We start from the raw sequence: 15802 nt of genomic DNA on the forward strand, positions 1-15802 counted from the left end.
AAATAACAAAGTGTGTAGTTTTGAAAAGAAAAGAGACATGAAAATGACTTATCTGTTTCGTGAGATCTTTAGCCCTGGCCTGTGCTCCCCCAGGAGTCAAAGCTGGGAGCGTACGTGGCCCTGGGCGTCCCCAACAGAAGGCCCCGCTGTCACCGATGACCCGGAAGGAGACCACTGGGCTTCCTAACATTTTTGAGACCAAAGGCCTGTTCGTAAGTCACGTCATCTGCAGAAATGCCGTGTGTAGCACAGACACAGTCAAAGTCTACGAGCAGACGCACGTATGTTCCAAAGTTACCTGGGCAGCAGGGCGTCACTGAGAGCAACGGGGCTATTCTGAAGATAAAACCTTGACACCGCGGCCAAAGATGACAGGCACTGTCGAACTTCAAACTCCATAATTTATTTTTTTATTTTTGCTTTTTAGGGCCATGGCATATGGAGGTTCCCAGGCTCGGGGTCCCATCAGAGCTGCAGCTGCCGGCCTACATCACAGCCACAGCAACGCCAGATCCTTAACCCACTGAGTGAGGCCAGGGATCGAACTTATGATTCATTTCCACTGAGCCATGACGGGAACTCCCAAACTCCACAAAATTTGTATCAGCAGCTGCTTCGGAGAACCTGGAGTCCACAGCAAACAGTCTGCAAACATTCCTAGATGCTGACATATTCAGAGGCGCCTGCACATCTCAGTTCTCAAGAGGTTCCACCAGAAAAACATTCTCTCTCTCTCTCTCTCTCTCTCTCACACACACACACACACACACACACACACACACACTGTGTGAACATGTATATAAACACAGAGAGGGAGCACATGTCAAAAAATGCAAATAATTGGTGGGGGGGCAGAGTACAGAGGGTTTCTTGTCCTCTTCTTTCCGCTTTTCAGAGGTTTTGGCCGTGCCCTGGGAATGCGCAAGTTCCCAGGCCAGGTATCAGGCCTGCATCACGGCTGTAACCAGAGCCACAGCAGTGACAACGCGGGATCCTTAACCGCTGAGCCAGGAGGGAACTGCACTGGTGCATGTTCATCATTCATCTTAGGCAGGCGACTGTCGAAAGGAGAGTGACCTGATCGGGGGCGGAAGGGCTGGACACCACACAGGAACACGGGACATGTGGTGCGAAACCAAGCTTCCCCGGGGGACGCGTGAGGAGCTGCTCTTGGAACGAGGCACCAGACGTGTCCCCATCACAAGGCGGCTCCAGAGAAGAGCGAGCACCGCCCCGAGAGGTCGGGGGACTGAGACACGGACCTTGCTGAGACATTCTTAAGAGTCCTCGCTGTCCCCAAATCGGATGAGCTGCTGCTCAGCCTCTGCATGTCTCAGACGGGGGCCGGGGGGGGGGGGGGTTGCAAAGAGAACGAGGCCGAGAGACACTCCATTCATGAAGCGGTTTATTCTCCACATGACACCCCTGATCTAAGGGGGAAGGCAGCAGAGAAGTTCAAGGTCAGCCCTCCCAGGTTTGAATCCCAGCTCGGCCCCTCCCCATGTGACCACTGTGACCTCGAGCAAGCTCCCTAAACCCCGAGGACCCCAGCTTCCCCAGCTGCTAAACGGGGCTGCTGTTGGGGTCACAGGAGGGAGGGGTGATGCCCAGAAAGCCCTCAGGACAGGGTCTGGGACACGGGGAGGACGTGATAAAGTTGGTGAGTCCTCTGCAGGCTTTTTGATCGCTCTGAGGATTCCTGGTGACCAACTCCGGGCTCAGCGCGTGTCCACCTGAGCAGACTGGAGATTGTCGCTAGAAGACGAGGAGGGGGCAGAGGGCCTGCGGAGGCTGCGACCGTGGAGAAGAGCGCGGTGTGGCAGCCAGAGACCCTTCCCGCGCGACTTCTAAGCCGGCTCCCACTGGCAGGGACCCCCTTGGACCAGGCTGCCGTCCCATCTGCGGGATGCGGATTCTGGCCTCTAGGGAGCAGCCTCCACTGAGGTGGGCGCCGGCTTTCCCAGTTCCTCTCCCAGATCCACAATCCGGATGGAGTTCTCCTTCTTGGAAAGCCAGAAGGCGGGGTAGACGGGCTCCGAGAACCTGCAGTCAAACCTGTGCACCAGAGTCATGGCATCGGGCTCCACGCCGTAGAAGGAGAGGACCCCGCCCGGAGAGTCCACGTAGACCCCCAGCCTCCGGCAAGGGCTGGCCTTGAGCGGGGTCTCCGTGTCGCTGTGCCAGGCCCTGAACTCCTTCCCGTCCCAGTGGAGGCTCCAGGAGAAGTTGTTTCCAGAAATGCAGCTGTTGCGTTCCTCGCCTTTCCGGTCGATGCCTTTGCACGTCAGGCCTACGTAGACGCCGGCCCCGGAGAGCTCCAGCTCGAAGTAGTACCTGTGCAGGTACAGGCTCTGCTGGGCCAGCACCTGCCGCCAGTGCGTGAACCTGCTGGGGAGGTCGGGGTAGGGGTGCTCCCAGGGCGCGGTGTTGGTGACCTTGCGGTTGTCCTCCTGCAGCCGGAGGTACCTGTGTGCCGTGTCGGGGTCGAAGGCAATGTCACAGGCATCTGAGGGGACACAGAGGGTCAGGGACGGACAGCTGATTTGGACTGAACACCTCCAACCTGGCCAGCCTCCAAAGGACGGGAAAACATCCCCGTCCCTGCTCTCGGCCTGCCCAGCCGCTGGTCCCCCCAGAAAAGAGGTGGGTGGAAAGCAGAAAGCAGAGAACAGTGTGAGACCGCGGTTTATAAGAAGAAATCTATGTATTTGGTCTCTGCCTCGCGGTTCCCGGCACAAAGCTCCTGAAACCCTTGTAATTTGCTGGGCTCTACATGTCTTTTGTCCCAACCAAGCGACTCGGGGTGGGCTCCTGGACGGGGTCGTCAGAAGAAAGCTTGGAGCTTTCAGCCCTAACTCCTATTCTCTCTGAGAAGTGAGAGGGGCTGGAATGGAGCTGATGGTCCTTCAGGCCTGTGAGAGGAAGCCTCCAGGTTGGCAAACATCCCCACCAGAGGGGCTGCCCCACGTCCACGGGGACAGAGGCGCCTGCTCCCAGGACCCTCCCACACCTTGCCCTGTGCACCTCCCCCACCTGGCTGCGCCCCTGTGTCTTTGATCACATATGAATGTTACAGATGCCTTCCTGAGGTCCGTGAGCCGTGCCAGCCGCCTGAGGAGGGGGTCACAGGAACCTCTGACTGGCGCCCAAGTCGGACAGAGCTGTGGGCCACCTGGGGACCTGCTCCTTGTGACGCATCTTGTGGCTCTGACACCCTCTCCAGGTAGACAGGGTCAGAACTCAGTTAAACTGTAGGATGTCCAGCTGGTCTCACGGAGAATTGCTTGCAATGGGGCAACCCCTCCCCGATCTGTGTTGTAAGGGGTCCCAGACCTCTTTTATTTTATTTTATTTTATTTTATTTTATTTTACTTTTGTCTTTTGTCTTTTTAGGGCCGAACCCGTGGCATATGGACATTCCCAGGCTAGGGGTCCAATCGGAGCTAGGGATCAGAGCAGCATCTGCTAACTACACCACAGCTCATGGCAATAATGCCGGATCCTTAACCCACTGAGGGAGGCCAGGGATCAAACCTGCAACCTCACGGTTACCAGTCAGGCTTGTTAACCACTGAGCCACTACGGGAACTCCACATCCTGATTGATTTTATTTATTTATTTATTTTTCCCAGACCCCTTTTAAGAAGTCACTCCAGTTCCTTCCTCCTGCAGCTCAAATTACTCAGCACTTAGGGTATTATTTGCTGAACTGAATCAAGAAATAAAATCTGTTCATTGACTCATTCTTTGATTCAACATCGAATACGTCCTGAAAGCCAGGCACTTTTCCACCAGTGCCGGCAAGGGTGTGGGAAAACGGATGCTTATACCCACAGTGGAGTCACTCTTCTTTAAAATATCTGACAAATGTGAGAAAAAGAATGTATGTATGTACATATGTGTGACTGGGTCACTTTGCTGTACGGTAGAAAACTGACAGAACACTGTAAGCCGACTAGAATGGAAAAAATAAAAATCATTAAAAAAAAATAAAATATCTGACCAATACTATAGCCTGGAGACCTCTCAGTCAGCCCCCTCCTGCCAGTCTCTGCCTGGTCCCAGAGAACGAGAGCCCCTCCACGCCCCCTGGTGCCCACGACGCGTTGGAAGTTACTCTGACCCTGCGTCTGCCCTCATCCTCCCTCCACTGGGTAGCCAGGCACTTCGAAGGGGCCAAGGTCGCGAAGGACAAAGGATTAAGGGACTGGACCCTGACTGAAGCAGGAGGAGACGAGGACACATCTGGGACCAAGGACGCTGGGAGGAACACCGGGTGAAACCTGAATAAAGTCCGTGGGTGCATTAACGGCACCACAGCAAGGTTCGGTTCCCAGTTTGGACGCAGGTTCCCCAGGTGTGTAAGGTGCCAGCCTTTGGGAGAGCGGGATGAAAGGTGTGTGAGCACTCTTGGTCCTATTTTTGCCATGTTTTGGTAAGTTTGAACCTTTTCAAAAGGAAAAGTTCAAAATTCTTAAAAACTAAACTTTTAAAAATGGACCATTTAGGGTTAGACCTGAGGTTGTGAGAAGCTGGCGTTCTTGCTTCCAAAGCATCACCCGGACACCCCGCCGCCCCGGGGAAAGAGAAGCGGCGACTTACACTGCAGGAACTGCGGCCTGGTGCTGGGCTCGGGCCTGGAGGCGCGATGCTTGTGCTCGATGATGGCAGACACTTGAGTCCTGATGTCGAACTCCCCTGGAACGCCAAGAGGAGCGGATGCCCACCTGTCCAGGTGGGCAGGAGAACCCGAGACGCGGGACCCCGGCCGCTCCTCCCCAGGCTTCCTGGGGGAAGGAGGGACTGGAGGCTACTCCCGTCCCAGAGCCCCTGCCCAAGGCCGGCAGTTCTCCAGTGGATGAAGTCAAACACGCGGAGAAGCAACCCCAGCCTGACGCGGACCAGCCTTAGACGAATGGGCATTGACAGCTTCAGCAACGCGTCACCGAGCTGCAGGCCGATCCCAGGGTGTGACGCGCTCCAGTGTAAAATAAAAGCAGCAAGGTCAGCATCCGCTAGTAACGCGGTCTAGCCACAGGGTGGCTTGAAACTGAGACACTGCCCGACGCCGCTCGCCCTCCCCGACTCGGCCTCCCCGCCAGCCCCTCAGAGGCACTGCCACACCGCTCCTCACCCTCCTTGGAGAACTCCTGGAGCCGCGCCTTGTAATCCTGCAGCAACTGGATCAAGTGCGCGGTGGAGTCCGTGATGACCTTGCGGATGCCCGAGAGCCTGTCCTTGAGTCCGATGTAGACGCTGGGGAAGGCGCCGTCCTCTGTGTGCTTGAACTGGCAGTACTCCTGCAGGAGGGGAGACACAGCAGACCTCGCCCTGGGTTCTTGCTTCTCCCACGGGGCCCGCCCTCCGCAGCAGGGCAGCTTCCCCATCTCTAACATGCGCTGATGGGAGTTGCCCTCCTGGCTCAGCAGGTTAAGAACCCGATGTCTCTGTGAGGTTGCGGGTTCAATCCCTGACCTCGCTTAGTGGGTTAAGGATCCAGCGTTGCCGAAAGCTGTGGAGTAGGCTGCACATGGGACTCAGATCTGGTGTGGCTGTGGCTGTGGGGCAGGCTGGTGGCTGCAGCTCCAATTCAACCCCTGTCTCGGGAACGTCCATATGCCACAGGTACAGCAGTAAAAAAATTAGTAATAATAATAAAATAAAATGGGCTGATGAAGATATGTACTTCACAAAGAGAGTGCGTGCAATGGGTCTGCTTGGCCTCTGACAATGTCGAAAGCATTCTTCTTCTTTTTTTTTTTTTTTAAACTGGGAAAGGGGAGTTTTAAAAAATCAAGAGATACCAGATGCCCATGAGCAGCTGCAATACACAGTCCAGACAGGAGACTAGAAACAAAACGGTACGCCAACAGTCCAGATGGAGGGAACACTCCTGCAGCGTTCATCCCCTTGATTCTTTTGTTTGTTTGTTTGTGTATTAGTAATTTTTGCGTATGTGTCTTTTTAGGGCCACACCCGCTGCATATGGAGGTTCCCAGGCTAGGGGTCTAATTGGAGCTACAGCTGTCAATCTACAGCACAGCCACAGCAACGCCGGATCCTTAATCCACTGAGCGAGGCCAGGGATGGAACCCGCAACCTCATGGTTCCTAGTCAGATTCGTTTCCACCGCGCCACGATGGGAATTTCTATTTATCAGTAATTTAAACATAAGCCAAACAGCGATCGAGAAGCCTGTGAAGCCCTTGGGAGAGCTGCAGACAAGTCCTCAGACGGGAAAGCTTGCTGCCTTTTCCTCATCCATTCAAACCAACACACAGCTTCCCCTAATCTTGTTCTCTGCTGAAGAGCTGGAAAAGCATTTTCACCTAAAGAATCACATTTCAGCCTCTTTTGCTTTAAACTCTGCAGTGATCAGGAAAGGTTGCTCTCAGATGTAACACGTTATCAAGAGTCAAAGGCAATCGAAGCACTGAACTGCAGACCAGATACAGCAGAAAACTTAGTGATGAAACTCACTGGACGAATGGAGGAGAAGAAAAACTCCAAGGGAGAGAGCTGATTTAAAAAATGAACATTTAAACACTATATACAGATATAGTGCCATATGTAATAAAAGTAACATTTTAAATCCCTGGGGGAAAATACTTGCGGTCATTTCAAATTGCTAAAAACTTGGGGAACAAGAAGTTACTCTTAACCAAAGTAAGGTACCTTCTACTAAAATATATTTTATACATATTAAATAATATATTAAACATTAATATAGTCTATGTTCACCTTTTTTTTTTTAGGGCTGCACCCACGGCATATGGAGGTTCCCAGGCTAGGGGTCAAATCAGAGCTACAACTGCCAGCCTACACCACAGCCACAGCAACGGAGGATGCAAGCCTCTTCTGCAACCTACACCACAACTCACGGCAACGTCGGATCCTGAACCCACTGAGCAAGGCCAGGGATCAAACCCAAATCCTCATGGTTCCTCGTCAGATTTGTTTCCACTGCGCCACAATGGGAACTCCCTGTTTTATGTTAATCTTATAAAAGGAGAGAAAATAAACAGAAATTATTTATATACTCTTTGGGAAATACATGATACAGGAAGCCAAATATTTACTCATAGCTTCTCTGTTTTGATGTTGAAAAGTGAAGGAACTGAAAGACATTCTTCAGTCTTTGTTTCTTTTTCGCTTACTCGTTACCAGGTCAACGACTATTTTGGGGGGTGGGAATATACATGATTGTGTTCCTTCATATTTTTTCTGTATTTTCCAAGGTTTTTTCCCACAATAAACATTTATGTTTGTTGTAACTAAAAGAGAATTTTTTTTCAAAAATGCAATCAAAAAATTATTTGCATTTAGGAATATGAGAGCTGAAGGAGCCTTGGAAATTTGTGACTCCGACCTGTTTGATAAATGAGGAATCTGAGACCCAGAGAGGTTGAGCAACTTGCTGAAAACCACACAGCAAACTAGGGACAGATCCAGAAGGATGGAATTTCCTCCCCCGCAGATTTCCTGTCCTTCGGATCCGGCTCTGATGGCAAGCGGCTTAATGTACAATGAATGGCACGTGGTAAAGAAAGGTCCCATCTCCTCTGCTGGGCTGTCCGCAGTCACCCAGCACATGCAGCCGCTCCGAAAGGCATCAGGACCCCGGTCTGACCCAGCCCAGCAGCCTCCGCACAGCACTGAGGGCTTCACACAGCAGGCTGATCTGAGCTCATGACCCCTCGCTGGAGGTCCGCCCTGGGGCTGCCGTGACTTCATGGTGGAGGACAGATTCTCGCACAGCCAGACGCCCGCCTGGCCCTGCCAGCCTCACCTCCCATCCCCGAGTGCCTGGCACCCCACGCCCCATCCGGATCGGTCCCCAGATCCCGTGTGCTTCCTCAAACCTTCCTCCCCTCCCTGGAATGTCACTCATCTCCCATGACCTTGGTGCCCGGTCTGGGATGTCCTCCCTCCTGTACTCTGCCTCTCTGTCCCCATAGCCCCCTGTGCACCGTTTACCAGAGGCGGTCCCCTTCCCATGGCGCTGCTGCCCGAGCAGAGTGAGGCTCTCCCTGGCGCCGCCCGTACCTCCAGGAACAGCACGGGGTTGCTGATGGCAGCGATCCTGTCCAGCTCCTGCCTGGTCCTCTGCATCTCCGCGCTCCTGCACTCCAGGTGGGTCTTGATGCCGCTGGCCTGGCCCAGGGCGGCCTGCTCCTTCTCCTCCAGGAAGAGCATCACGTCGGCCTGGGCCTTCCTCGTGGCAGCAAGGAGCTCCCCGAATTGCTCCTCGGCCACTGCCTTCACCTCCGACACGGAGACCTGGGGCGGGGCGGCAGGGGCAGTGAGACCCTGTCAGTGAGGCAGCCAACCTTCTGGAAGCTCAGCACGCGGAAAAGGAAACCAGGGAGCAACTTCTTAAAGGAATCCTCGGTTCGGGAAAGAGGGACGAGCTGCCCCGGGAGGACGAGCGTATTTACGGGCCTGTCGATGGGCTGAGTCACCCCTAGGTGGAAGGAGCACCAGCCCCAGGCTCTCCTGCCCATCAGTCTAGGGGCCCCAGGCAGGTCTGGTTGTCCCTCGTGTCCAGGAGGTGGGCCTGGCCGACCGTGCACCAGCAGCCAGGTGTGCAGAAGCCTGCAGGTGGCCCCAGCCAGCCTTACCAAAACAGACTTGTGGTTGTCTTGGAGCCTGGCGATGGCATTTTCATTCAGCTTGAGTTTCCGCTCCAGGTCTAACTGGGTGTTCTGAAGCTCGGCCTAAGGAGAGGAAAGGTCAGGGTTAAATAGGAAGGAGCCCAGGGCCCATGGAGGGGCTCCGGGAGCAAGGGCGCCATCTGCCCTTCTTCCTTAGGGGGTCTGACCTCAGAAGCTGGCCTTGGGTGGCCTCGGTGGAGGCACAGATGGTCAGCTGTGTGCCAGTACCCCTGGGCTGAACCAGCTGAAATGCAGGGAGGACTTACTATGCTGTGCTGGGCACAGCGTCAAGCCTTCCTCTGCATTATCTTGCCATCCTGACCATGCCCACAGTAGGTACAGACACAGCTCCACAGGTCACCTGTGCAAGGTCACGCAGATGTCAGTGGAGTCGAGCAGAGGCCATCTGGCCTCACAACAGCCTGGCAAGGAGCACAGGGGTTTGGGGCCAGGGGTGGGGACCCTAGGGTTTCTACTTAGCAGCTGAGACTTGGGGAAAATCCACCTAACACCTCGCACCTTCATTTCTTGCCCTGAGAGGTGGGGAGGTGGGGATCACAGTGGCCACATGGGTGGGATCCAGCAGGGGCTCTGCATAGCCACCCGCACGGTAAGTGCCCCATCAAGGCACTGGTGCCCTTCTCATCGCCATGGTTGCTGGTGACTCCCTTCCATCCCATAATCTCATTCTCTCCTGGAGGAGGCAGCCAAGGCAAGTGCCCCCTGGGTTTGCCAGCTTTGACTCCGTTGCCCAGCCCTGTCCTCACCTGCTTTGACCCTGCTGCCCTCGTCTCTGGGGACTCCTTCGCACTTTCTGCCTAGAACGTGCCAAGGCATGAAACTGGAGCCTCTGCGAATTTCAAAGGCCCTGGCACTTCCCTGCCTCCTTGAGGGCATGAGACAGCAGTGATAGAGCCCGCCTTGCTTTCCGAGGCAGCGTGAGTCACTGTGTCTGCACAGAACTCGGGGCGGGGGCCACAGGGACGTGTTTCCCCCTCGGGAATCCCAGGCAGGCAGGCGGGACACTCGCCTCCCTCTGTAGAAGGTGAGATGGGATGGGTGCTCAGGCTCTGGTTGCTGACCTCCCCCAAGACCAGAGCCTGAGGCCCAGGAGTAGGGAGATGGAGGCCTCTGGTCTATTTGGGGCGATCAAGGACCCTGCTCTCTCTGAACGGCTTATGCAGCCACCTGCTCCAGGTGGAGCTACTTGTTTAAAGGCGGTGGAGACACAGCAGGACACACGGTAGCGGGGATGGTGGGCGTGAGAATGGGTTACAGCAGCGGCCCCAGCACCACCCCTGATGGGCTGGGGGGACCCCCAGAGCATCAGGGAGGGCCTTCTCCCCACTGCCTGCAGACGATGACAGCCGGCTGTGAAAGGAGCAAAGGGTTCGGAAGTGCCTGTGAGGACCTGGTGAGTCATCCCCCAGGCAGGCACTCCCCATCACAATAGGTGGGGCCGCTTTGGGAAACCAGCACCTCTAGTTATTCCTGTTCCTAGAAAATGACAGGGTGCCTCACACCCTGGTTCCAGGGGTTCCCAAAACGTCGGCCAGACACACCTCAGGTATGGGCCGGGGCCGCACAAAAGCAGGATAGTGAGCGGTGCCAATGAGCGAGATGGCCCCGTGTCAGAGGGCACGGGGTCCTGCCGCTTCAGCAAGGAAGTGACAGGTGTGCAAAGAGTACAATATCCGGTGTCCCGAGGCCTGCCCCTCACTGGCTGTGCCACCTCCATCCAATCCTTTACAAGAATCTGCTCACAGAGTTGCTCTGGCTTCTATCTCAAGACAGAGGTGGTGGCCGCGGTCAGGTGCGAGATGCAGGTTGGAACCGCAGAGGCAGTGGGAGGAGAGGAAACCCCAGGCGCTGTGGTTGCTTCGCGTCTCCCTCTGGGGAGTCGGCATCTGGGAGCGCTAGAGCCCCCTGGGCCCCGGCTTCATTCCTCGGTCGTTGGTCAGAAGCCAGAGCATACCGGCCCGGTTATGTAAGACACACTCCCTGCTCCTCGAAGGCGTAGAGCCTGGCTGAATGTTTACGAAGAAACCAAGCTTCATAAAACCGAGTCCGAGGCACTCAAACCATCCGCCTTTCGGCGGCCAAAGGGCTGTGAACGGCGCTGGTCACTCTCCCCCGAGAAGCAGACACACTTATGCTCTCAGAACTGGGCTCCTGCTGGACCTGGACACTGCGTCCTCAGTCAGCACCCAGTCCCGGGCTTTCCGGAACCAAAGCTGAGGTTGGATGCAGCGACCTCCACGAATGGACTTCCAGATCTAAGCCAGAGCCCAGCCCAGGCCTTCCCTCCTCCACGACCCCCCAGCCCCTCCCTGACATCACCCCCCGGGGTCTCCCTCCTTGGCACGCGTGGCAGGGCCTCTGTGCTGCTGCAGCCCTCTGGCATCGGGAGGCCGTGGACCTGCCTTGGCTCCCCGATCCGAGCCCGACTCCCAGAAACAGACGGCATAGCCTCGTGCTTGGCCCCGAGGAAGTGCTCAGTAACCCTTGATCAACCCGACCCGGGACAGGAAAGAATCCACGCACTTTGTGGGTCAGAACAAGCAGGAGAGCAGCCACAGGAGGAGTGCCTCTCACCGCACATACACGGCCTCCCCCGCCCCCCCACCGGCAGCGCGCCCGAGTTCAGAGAGGGGCAGAGGAGTTAAGATCAGCCCCTCATACAAGCCATGGGGCCTCAGGCATGGAGGCTGTGGGGAAGAGCTGGGCTCTGGAAGCCCACCAGGACGAACAAATCATCAAAGAACCCCCAGAACCTCCGAATCCAAAGCGAGCTTCTGCCCACGGGCACAGCGAGGGACCGTGGGAGCCTCAGAGGGGCTCAGCCAGTGAACGGAGAAACCCGTGGTTCTGTGGATCCGACACAGGCTCCCAGCTGTTCTGCATCCTCACGGCCGACCCTGCCATTCGCAGTTGCCTCTGCAGGACGTGCCTGCCTGAGTAACTAGCCCTTTCCATGCTCTGAAGTGACCTTGAGCAAGCGGCTCCAGCAGACATGGGCTGGATGGAGAGACACCTGAGCGTCTAGAACCAGACTTGTGTCCTACACGCCTTCCACACTAATCTAGTGTTGGCTGCAGCCTCCTCCAGCCACCGGGTCTCCTGAGCTGGTCTCTTGGGCTCCTTACAGGACATCTCTTGGCTCTGGGATGTGGCGTGGCCACTCAGAGTGTGGCTGCGCTTACAGAGCAAACTTGCTCTCTGAGCTGAACGCAAGGACACCGGGTGGAAAGGCAGGAGTTCTCCCGGGCAACCAGCACGCCGGGGTGGTGAGCTGGGCCAGCGCCAGGGCCCGGGGAGTGGGGCCGCCGCACAGTACCTGGAACCACAACTGCCTTCAGCATAAGAACCGTCCCACCCAGGGTCCCTCCCCAGTTGTTTATATTTTACCCTACACAGCTCCCTCCTGGGGTGTCTGAGCTGGGGCTCTGCACACAGGCTACACAAGTCTCCCTGCTCGGGACCACGGTTACCCTCCGACTCTGAAAGGCGCCAGCTCACGCTAGGTTTAGAATTCATACTGTGTCTATGCTGCTAGAGGCACAGACTCTAACAGGAAACAGAAGCAAGGGTGGATGGCAGTGCCTGCTCGGAGGAGGGAGGCGGGGGGTTCAGGATGGGAGGGAGAAAATCTACCGAAAAATCTGCTGGAACAATCTACTGCAGTGTTTGACGGAGATTGATTCTCAACGTGTACATGCACCGCTTTTCCAGGTAAACACAAGAGGATTCCGATCTGAGACCCTGCATAAGGGGGAAGCAGGAGAGTCTGCCTTCCTCTCTCTACTACCTGTGAGGCAAGGTCCGGGTGCAAGAAAGGAAGTAAGGTTATAACACTGTGATCTTGGGGTCCTTCCTGTGCTCCTCCAGCGGGGTGGCTTTCCAGAAGCTTCCATTCCTCGCTCCGTGACTTAGCCATCTACAGGTTCTGACAAATGCGGTGGAGATGGAAAGAGTCACTACTGGGTGGAGTCATTAGGGGATTTGGATGATAAGCATCTAGCACCCTGCGATGAAGACTAGTTTCCTCAAGGACACGGAGATGTGTCCTCTGACCTGTCTGTTGACCCCGAGGCTCTTCGTGGCTGTGAACGTGGGGAATGGGCGGCAGTGACCTGACGTTCTCTGATACTGAGGATGCTGGGAACAACGGGCAAGAGGATTCAAGAGCTGGAAACGGTGACTCATTGGCGTCTGGAAAACAGAGCTTTCCAGAACAATTCCCACTAACACTGGATAAAATCTACGCTTAATGGAGGCATGGAGGAGGGGCCCTGGCAGGTATCCAGCTCGTCCCAGGAAGCACTTCCTCAGCTACCCAGGAACCTCGGGTGTGTGAAATGTGGGACAAAAGTCAACAGCCAACAGCCACTGAGAAAAAAAATGTGCTCGTGGAAAATCAAAGTGTGAGAAAAGAAGCATCTAAATCCATTGCCAAGAACAGTCTCCAGGCTCTCAGCTTTAGGGCAAAGAAAAGCTGGCTGTTCTAGAAACAGGTCCCTATCTGCCGAGAGTAATGTTACAGGCTTTGCACACAGCGTTTCTCGGTCTCTCCTGCTACCCCATCTGATAAGGAGGCTCATTTTCCATAAGTTAAGCCGTCCTTGACATTGCACCTGCAGGTAAGTTTCCAGTGCTGCGTCTTCAGGCTCTTGGATGTCACCCACATCTCCAGAGGGGCCCCTTCTATTGACCTCATTTAGGGAAGGGGAAAAGAGGAATCAGGGGGAGGTTTGGGCTCTTCTCTCCGGAATTCCTGCCTAGGGTTACATTTCACTAACTGCCACTCAGATCAGGCCAAAGGGCAACACCGCTGCGCTCAGCCCCACACCTTCCGCACCCCACCCCCAGACGCATCAGCCACAGAAAGCTGAGTGACAAACAGCAGGAAACCAGCAAGAGGACCCAGAGGGGAGAGAGCACAGGGACAGCAGGACCGAGATGGGGACAGAGGGACCCACCCCAGTTTCCAAAGCCAAGTGCAAAAGAGATTTCTGCCCGATGGACAGGCAGGTACCAAGGCTCAAGTCCTTCCCGGGTGAACCCTAAGCACAGGAGTGAGGAGGCTGAGGCCCAGTCCCTCCCTGGACGTGCGGCCTCCCCACCCCCCTCCCCAAGGGACCCCAGCACTCGCCTCCTTGTCCCTGCGGGCGGTGTCCAGGGAGACCAAGGTGTGGCCCCTGTGCTCGCCCTGGCCGCACTCCTGGCAGATGCACTGCCCATCCAAGCAGCAGAAGGTGACCAGCGGGCTGCGGTGGGCAGGGCACACGCGCAGGTCCCGGTCCTTGGTGGGCTCGGTCAGCTGGTGGCCATGCAGCTTGCTGTTCTCCTGGTGCGGCCGCAGGTGCTCAGGGCAGTAGTTCACCATGCAGGTCAGGCAGGACTTCACGGCCCTCACCCTGCTGGCCCCGAGGCAGAAGTCACACAGGACCTCCTCCTCCTCCCCCTCGGCCTCGGGGCCCTCCTGCCCGGCAGAGCCGGCAGAGCCACTGCCCTGTCCCCCAGGCTCCCCTGGGGGACTCTCCAGGGAGGCTGAGTCCTCCTCTGCCAGGCTGGCAGAGCCGCTGCCCTGTCCCCCAGGCTCCCCTGGGGGACTCTCCAGGGAGGCTGAGTCCTCCTCTGCCAGGCTGGCCGAAGCCAAGTCTGGGCTGAGAGTGGCTGGAGGGTGAGTGGGGACCCCGGGCAGCGGCCCTGGGGCCATCAGCTCCAACTCAGCCATGTGGAAGTTCTGCCACCAAGCTGGGCTTCCTCTGCCCTGTGGCCCAGGATCCCACAGCCCAGCCAGACAGGAGAGCCACGCCCGCCCTGCCCTCGGCGCCCAGCTGACTGCAGCTGCTGCAGGACTTAACTGTTTCCTCTCCAGAGGAGGCTCAGCCAGTCCGGCTCAGACAATGAGCTGTGCTGATGACAGGGCTGGCGACTCTGACTCCTCTGGCTCAGGCCCCTCCTCCAGCCCAGCCCTGAAACTTCCATTCTTCCGTGAGTCACTCATCCCCCAGAGGCCACCAGGTCGGTCTGGAAAGGAGTGGAGTTTGCTGAACTCTGCAGTCAAAAGCCGATGTTGGTTTGCGCCGCTTGACAGGCTCAGTGTTTTGTTTTCGATTTGCAAAGGGCCCCAGATGCAAAGACTTCAGCGAAAGGGCAGCCCTTCCTCCTTCCCATCTCGCGGACCTGGACGGGACGCGGCTGGGACAGAGCCTCACCTTTCCCACGTCACCTTCTGGCACGTTCCAGGAGTCGGGCTTCAGAAGGGCACTCAGCAGCGATCAGGAGGCCTGGGGACAGCTCGTCTCCTCCCACGGAGACCTCAAAGCAGTGGCCCTCCCTGGCCGCACCACCTACCCGGTGGCCCCACAGGGGGGTGGCCCCTTTGCTCGCTTACCAGGGTTTTCCTAGACATGGGGTTCGGGTTTGCTCTGGCAGCCACGATAAGGTACCACAGACCGGCTTCACCACAGAAATACACCTGCTCCCAGCCCTGGAGCCTGGACGCCCAGGATCAAGGTGTTGGCAGGGGAGGGGGGGGGGTCTCTGCTGAGGCCCCTCTCCTTGGCTCACAGACGGCCATCCTCTCCTGTGTCCTCAGCGGTCCCCCTTCGGTGTCCTCAGCTCCCCTGTTTCTAAGGACTGCAGTCAGAGCTGCATTAGGGCCACCCTCAGGGCCTCAACTACCTTAACTACCTCTTTAAACGGCCCAGTCTCCAAATACAGTCCTATTCTGAGGGCTCCAACATTACAGCATATGATGGGGGGTGTGATGCAGCCACCACAGATGCTGGGGGCAAGGTGGGCAGCCCCTAAGTGCCTCGGAGGAAAGGGGCACCGGATGGGGCTTCGCAGCCCACTTCGCACTTGCCAGGTGGGCGCCACAGCACCCAGGGTTATCCCAGGGCACCTGCCCCAGTGTCAGAGCCCCCAGAGGCTCTACAGCTCCCCCGCCCCAGGATCTCCTCAGATGTGCTCCAATGGACTAGGAAACCCACGGAACCGAGAGAGAAGGGGGCTGGTCCCGCTGGCCCCCGAGATTAGGGTTGGGGTGTGTCCAAGGCCTCACCCTCCCCATGGCTCCACCAGGGTGAGTTCTCGGGATCCAGAGTCCCACCACAGACCAAGGGGCGGTCCTGGTCCCT

The 15802-nt window shown here is 56.7% G+C and overlaps 1 protein-coding gene across 1 annotated transcript in view; it reads right to left on the reverse strand.

Annotated features, from left to right (window-relative positions):
- LOC125113909 (F-box/WD repeat-containing protein 10-like) overlaps nt 1–14509 on the reverse strand; it is a 43176-nt gene extending 28667 nt beyond the window's left edge. The window contains exons 1-6 of the mRNA XM_047756831.1: nt 13807–14509; nt 8622–8717; nt 8047–8280; nt 5135–5300; nt 4603–4698; nt 1935–2506 (exon numbers count right to left, since the gene is read on the reverse strand). Coding sequence (XP_047612787.1) covers nt 1935–2506; nt 4603–4698; nt 5135–5300; nt 8047–8280; nt 8622–8717; nt 13807–14391 — 1749 coding nt within the window. The 5' untranslated portion in view covers nt 14392–14509. The remainder of the gene's footprint in view (nt 1–1934; nt 2507–4602; nt 4699–5134; nt 5301–8046; nt 8281–8621; nt 8718–13806) is intronic.
- Nucleotides 14510–15802: the final 1293 nt, after the last annotated feature.

Source organism: Phacochoerus africanus, chromosome 14 (assembly GCF_016906955.1).
Source record: "Phacochoerus africanus isolate WHEZ1 chromosome 14, ROS_Pafr_v1, whole genome shotgun sequence".
NCBI lineage: Eukaryota > Metazoa > Chordata > Mammalia > Artiodactyla > Suidae > Phacochoerus > Phacochoerus africanus.